The 6,939-nt window shown below is 41.3% G+C and overlaps 1 protein-coding gene across 2 annotated transcripts; it reads left to right on the top strand.

Annotated features, from left to right (window-relative positions):
• The first annotated feature begins 1,173 nt into the window (after positions 1-1,173).
• Positions 1,174-5,451, top strand: LOC120039713 (prothymosin alpha-A-like). 2 transcript variants are annotated; one of them, XM_038985119.1, is made up of 5 exons: positions 1,174-1,344; positions 3,892-3,963; positions 4,273-4,360; positions 4,573-4,664; positions 4,808-5,451. In XM_038985119.1, the coding sequence occupies exons 1-5, from the start codon at positions 1,303-1,305 to the stop codon at positions 4,847-4,849; spliced, it is 336 nt and encodes a 111-aa protein (XP_038841047.1). In that variant the 5' UTR covers positions 1,174-1,302; the 3' UTR covers positions 4,850-5,451. The 2 variants fall into 2 exon arrangements, with proteins under 2 accessions (XP_038841047.1, XP_038841048.1); XM_038985120.1 differs by having other exon boundaries at positions 4,276-4,360.
• The last annotated feature ends 1,488 nt before the right edge of the window (positions 5,452-6,939 follow it).

The following is a 6,939-nucleotide window of genomic DNA, read 5'->3' on the forward strand; positions in this document are numbered from 1 at the left end:
TTGGTGAGGTAAGTCTCTCCTTCTACTTCAATGGTGCACTCATGCGTAAATTGAATCACTAGGCAACACTATTGCACTTATTTTCTGACAATGTGGAAGCTTCTGTCTTATTTTATTTCTTTTTTTGAGTCCTTTTGTTATGGCTAATTTCTGCGCAGTGTCCATAAAATATGTGCGTAAAGTAGCCAAGTATTATATTTTACGATTGAGATGCTATTTCTAAACAATTCATCCTCCAACAGAAACGCTCTACACATCTTTCAGAAATGCTCTACACATCTCGTAAATTGTTTCTCTGTGGCGTCGACCTTCACTCATACACACAATGGTGGCTGAGCCGGAAAATGGACGCTTCTACCCGCCGCACATGGCGCAAGCGCATTACGGCTCCCAGAGAGAGCGCGAGCGAGAGAGAGCTAAAAGAGGGGGAGGGGGGCCGATGGAAAAGGGGGGTGCAGAGAGGGGGGGGGAGGGGCTGCTCTAAAGGGGGAGGAGGAGAGGGGAGCTATCTGTCAGTCTGTCGTGTGTAAACTAGAGATAGCCTAGGCTTCGTTCTCTAAATGCCGCAATAAGCCATTGAAGATCTTTTAAATCATTGCATCCAGTTTATCCATTTGAAGTTGTTACATTTCTTCCTTACATTAGTTCATTATACAGAATTTAAATATTTGTATTTTAGCCAACTAGACTAGCAGTTAAATGAAAGTGCATGCAAGGTCAAGCAGCACCTAATGTAATAAACCTTGAACAACATGGTGATTGATGAGGATAGACTACAAGTGATACGGTTACATGTAACAACTACGGATGTGTGTGTGTTACATGTTGCCAAATGCAATAGTCTGTCCACATTTGGATTTATGTGGGGTTTGTAATTGAAATTCGGCTTGAATTACGTCCTGACGCGAGAATTGTCCACTTTGACAAGTTTAATCTTGTGTTGTGTTGACAGAAAGTATGCTATGCGGGGCATCAATCCCCGCGCGGGGACGGCCAGCCACTCGTCACTGCAATGATTCGGAGAGGCTGATTAGGGGGCGTGCGCGCCTCTCTGAAAATACTGTCCATTGTTCCCCTCGGACCAATCAGTGCTAGACATTGTCCAAATTATGGACCAATCATAACGCACTGGCCGTGCCTCGACTCCGCCCACAACTCTATATTAAAGGCTCCCCGGTCGGGCCAGGTTGCCACTGGCACTATAAGTCTTTTTTTTCTTTTACAGTGGTGGGACTGAGTGGATCGTATCATTATTTTTTCTGATCCCCTATAACATTTGTTACATTAGGCTAAAACAGAAACATGGCTGACACAAAAGTCGACAAGAAGGAGATCTCTGCCAAGGTAAGTGGAGGGCAATTTGTGACCTGAGTGATGGATAAATTACAATTTCTACACTTTCTTTCATTCAAATCTATTCCGGACGGAATATTTTGAATGGAGAACAACTATAGGAAACTGGAACAAGTGTTTATCCGAGCTTCATCAAATCTAACTGGTTTTGGATAAGGCTTCTGTTGCGGATGTAGGAATGAAATCACTTTTTTTGGAGACCTATGATATTAGATAAAATGTAGCCTAACAATGAGTACGCCGAAGTTGCGCTCACTGGTCTACTGAAACATTAACAGCAAGCAGCGATGCTTTTATTGCCCAGAGTACAAGTCTGCGCGCGTTTCTTTGTTTATACTACCGTGTCTGTTCAGTTGAGCACGGATTTGAAGCTCGTTTGAAGAACTCATTCACACACACACACTTCTGCTTTATCGTGTTGATGAATTCGCTTTGTATACTTCTCATTTTATAGGCTTCATTGTATTTGCTGGTCGAGTCTGCAATTGATTGATCCATTCGTCAAATTCGTACCGCGCACCGGGTCTGTCATAACTTGCTACTTGAATAGATCCCATTGTTTTTGGAGGCTGTTTTCACTGAGTATATGATATTGATGTGGAAGTTTATGGGGAATGATTCGGACATAAAAGCCTCGCGCCTTTTAGAATTCAGAATGTGGTGAAATCGATTTAAATTGCGCGTAAAGGATTAATAACGGAACCAACATGAAAATTATACCCGACCTGAGTACGAGATGAGTAAACTACGGGAGTAATTATTTTGCATAACTGTAAATGGAGTGGGGATAGCGATTCCCGTCTTCTAACTGTGTGTTTATGATCAGTGATTCACGGCTGTATTGACATGGATAAATCCGGCGGTGTGTTCACTTCGTTCCACCAGGCTTCTGTCTGTCTGTGCGCAATGTGACGGAGCCTCACCGCGAGCTCCGGAGTCTCCCGTTTAACAGCATCAGTTGGCTTGTAAACCAAATGATGTGTCTGTGTGTGATTTGGAACAGCTTCTGTTCTTGGGTTATTTGTTTGGATATTATCTTAGATTTAGACATTCTTTCTATGAAAAAAAGCGCGGACAGACAGTATTTCCTTTGCTTGTCTTTAGAGAGAAAATAAATGTTGACTTGCTTCCAGCGGTAGCTTGTGATAAATGGAACTAGGTGAGTATATATGCGGGCTTTGGCGGCGCGTAATGCCGATATGAACACCCAGTGTAGGACGTGTGTGAGCGAAAAGTTGAACTGTGAAAGTGTTCATTCTCTCCCTCTCTCTCTTTGGTTCCTTCACGGCGTAACCCTATTCAGAGAGAGAAAGCGAGAGATGGGGGGGGGGGGGGGGTCGTGGGGTGAGCGTTCACGATAAACTAGCATTGCATCTTGAAGGCATCGTTTTTCATTAAACATTGCAAAGCGCTGCTCAGAGCCTCGACCTGCTGAACCAATTGCGCGTTGAATTGCGTTTTTGCGGTTACTTATCTTTTATCCCTTGCCATAAGCTCACCATACGCTGTTCAAACGAACCCCAGGTAATAAAAAAAATCGAGTATGTTGATGTCTGCCTGTTAGCCTACAGGTTAAAAATGATACTTATTTTCCATCGCTGTGCGTTGTTGCCTATAGCTATAGAATAGAATATTGGCACGTAAAGGTGATGTTGAAAGGAGGCGGGTACAGGGGAGATGTAGCTTCTAACCGGCTTATAGGCTCAGCATTACTCAAACTAATTCATCAATAGAGATTTCCTCAAATGAATAGGTTAAAACGAACGAGATTTAGAACATCTATATTTTATTTCTTGGGCACTAAAAAAGGCCATTGGAGAAAAAAAGTGCCTTTGTCCTTCAAGTGAATAGGCCTGAACATAGCCTGATCTTATCATAAAGACCCTTGATACAACACCAACACCCAATCAGAATGGTTTTGATTGATTAGGAACCTTATTGTCTTCATTTACAGAATGGAAAGTCGATGAATCGCATATCCCTTCTAGGCGCTATTGTCTTATTGTCTCCTTTCCCTGGAGTTAATTTAGTCAGCCTCCTTCTGGTAGCGTTCGTTTAGAGGCTCTTATTGGCTGAATAACCTACTAGGGTGCAATGGGAATTGTAGTCTTTTTCCGGGCGTGTCTTCATAGAGCCCCATTATATGAGTCCTTGACTGAACTACAATGCTCTTTGTTCGCAACTCCATACTGGTGTCAGGTTGCAACACTTCTATTAGAGCTCCAAAAGTAGGCGGGGTGTAGAGAAGAAAAGCAACCAATAGAAGGTTAGGATCAAAGTGTCACCTTTCAAAGGAAAAACGAAAGCATGCTTTACAAGTTTAGGCGAGGGTGGAGGGAGGGAAGGGGGTAGGTGGGCGGGGGTGTGAAAACATTTTTGTTCCCGCTCGTTTAGAAGTCTCTAAAACGACAACCAACTCTATAAATAAATCTTAAGCCATAAAATCTTGATTGGATGGGCCTGTGATATATATTTGAACCACCATGTGCCACAAAGCATATAAGTCAAACATATTCTCTCATTTTCACTTTCCCCCAGGACCTGAAAGAGAAGAAGCTTGTTGAGGAGGCAGAAAATGGAAAAGATGCCCCAGCCAATGGGAAAAAAGCTGTAAGACTTCACCTTTAACACTTTACCTTTAATTGACCCATTTCACCACTTTACCTTAAAGATGGGCTCATATGGCAATCAGTTACTCTCTACCTGTCCTCACCTGTCTTCTTCATTGTCCTTATGAAAAAGTATTTGTAGAAATACATCCACGAGGACAAGTCATGTTTTTTTTCATTTTTATTACAAATGAGATATTACCTGGTTATTACCCTCACTCCTAAATAAATACAGTCTGTCATTCAACATGGATTTTCCCCCTGGAGACAAACAGATTCTATGTATTTGATGCATTGTGTTGTTTTCCAGAAGGAGGCTGAGGAGAATGGAGATGTAGAGGATGTAGACGAGGAGGAGGAGGTGGGAGAGGAGGAGGATGAGGAAGAGGATGTTGAGGGTAAGTGGTCCGGTCTCTCAACAACATTATGTATGATGATAGAGTATCCATTTCATGTTGACATATGCACCTAGTGGCAGTGCTGTCTATTTGCGGCTAAAGTACTGAGGCAGATCGCCTGGGGAATTGTTTTCTTGGAGCGCCCTCTATCTGTTAGACGCCATAACTACAATAATCTAAACCCGTCTCCCTCTCTATCTCTGTCTCTGTAGGCGACGAAGATGATGAAGATGACGATGAGGTCGAGGGTCGCGCAGGCAAGAGGGCGGCGGAAGATGATGATGACGATGATGATGATGATGAGGTAATATAACAACTTCAATCCATGACTTGAATTTACACTCATTGTATGTGTTTTGTATTTAATTTTCAAATCAAACAAAAAATATTTCTACAATGTTGTTTTAAATGGAAATAACTAATCTTATCTTGGCTTTATCTTTACAGGAGGATGTTGGAACGAAGAAGCAGAAAACCGATGATGATTAAGAGTTGTGTTTCAACCCGCTGGAAGCCCCTGTAACCTCTCTCCTAGACCACCGAGCGTTTTGGAGGGAAACTGTGGTCATCATCAAGTAGAGTCCAACGTCCGTGTACACACACCCAACGTCCGTGTACACACACACCCAACTGCAAATTTTTTAGAATACCCAAGACTTCAAAGTTCTACCTTCTTAACAAGATACAGTACTTTAAAAGGAGAATTTGTTTGTATTTTTATTTACATTTTATATTTTTGTACATATTGTTAGGAGGTCAGCCATTTTTTCGACAGTGATCTCTGGTTACCAAACGGTGCTTTGGAGTTGATGCTTCTCTATGAAATAGACTTTACTTGTGGTTTGACCATGTCATGTTATCTCAACACAAACTTGTACAAATTTCAGAAAACAATTAAATTTAAAGCATTCCAGTAACTTTGTATTTGTACTTTAGTTGTACCATACGTAGTTGGTTTGTATGAGATGGCAAGGCCAAAGAAAAGAGGTTTCTTTTCTTTTATGTCGTTTAAATTGCTGTCTGTTGTGGCCTGTTCAATGTACGTGTGAATTTGTTGTAAGACAATAAACCAGAATTTTAGTTTGTGAGCACTTCTGATTAGTTTTTTTTGTTGAATTTTTCTTCCGTTTTTTTGACCCGTCGTAGATGAGACTTCATAATGTTATGTTACAGTCGACCTCCTCAACTAGGAACATCATCATACAGCTTTTGGCTCTATAATCTATAAAAGTATCCTTTTCAGATATGCTGTTCATGTGTTTTATTGAGCTGTTAGAACTGTACATCATTGTAAATTATTCATGCTATAAAGACTTCAAGATCTGGTAAATTATATTGCATTTAATAAATTTACCTGAGTGAATCCTTTCCTTCCGATAAACAATTATTTTAACACCAAATACAGTGAAACACACCAATACAAATATACGAGGAGTGCTAATTGGCCAACACCACAACGGCTGCATTCTCTTATGGGTTATAATTTCTAGGACATTGTTAAGGCTGATTTCCTCCTCTTCGTCTGAAGAGGTGTAGGGATCGGACCAAAACGCAGAGTGGAAAGTGTCCATGTTTTATTAACAATAAACTGAACACTACAAGAAAACAAAATAACAAAGAGAATCCAACCGAAAAACAGTCCCGTGTGGCACGAACACTGACACGAAATACAAACACCCACAAACACACACGTGAACCCCCCGGCTGCCTAAGTATGATTCTCAATCAGTGACAACGATTGACAGCTGCCTCTGATTGAGAATCATACCAGGCCGAACGCACAAAACCCCAACATAGAAAACAACACATAGACCACCCAACTCACGCCCTGACCATACTAAATAAATACAAAACAAGAGAAACCAGGTCAGGAACGTGACAGACATAACCAGGGACATAATTGAGAACTATTATTAGCCCAATGGACTCAGCGTCATTTCATTTGACATTGATGATTAGAAATGAAAAAAATATTAGCCCAACGGACTGTCATTTCATTTGACATTGATGATTAGAAATGAAAAAAAAGTACTGTAGCTATTAATCTGCTCAAAATGTAAACTTCCATATAATTACAACAATCAATTACCTCATGTTTAAATAATAATAATCCCAAACACACATAATACAACTTTATTGTTCTCCCTTACCAGCTACATCACATGACCAAAAGTATGTGGACACTTGCTCATTCCAAAATCATGGGCATTAACATAGAGTTGGTCCTCATTTTGCTGCTATAACAGCCTCCACTCTTCTGGGAAGTCTTTCCACTAGATGTTGAAATATTGCTGCATGGATTTACTTGCATTCAGCCACAAGAGCATTAGTGAGGTCGGTCACTTATATTGGAGCGATTAGGCCTGGCTCGCAGTCGGCGTTCCAATTCATCCCAAAGGTGTTCAATGGGGTTGAGGTCAGGTCTCTGTGCAGGCCAGTCAAGTTCTTCCACACTGATCTCGACAAACCATTTCTGTATAGACCTCGCTTTGTGCACGGGGGCATTGTCATGCTGAAACAGGAAAGGGCCTTCCCCAAACTGTTGCCACAAAGTTGGAAGCACAGAATCATCTAGAATG

The sequence above is a fragment of the Salvelinus namaycush genome, unplaced genomic scaffold, assembly GCF_016432855.1.
Source record: "Salvelinus namaycush isolate Seneca unplaced genomic scaffold, SaNama_1.0 Scaffold2945, whole genome shotgun sequence".
NCBI classification, from domain to species: Eukaryota; Metazoa; Chordata; class Actinopteri; order Salmoniformes; family Salmonidae; genus Salvelinus; species Salvelinus namaycush.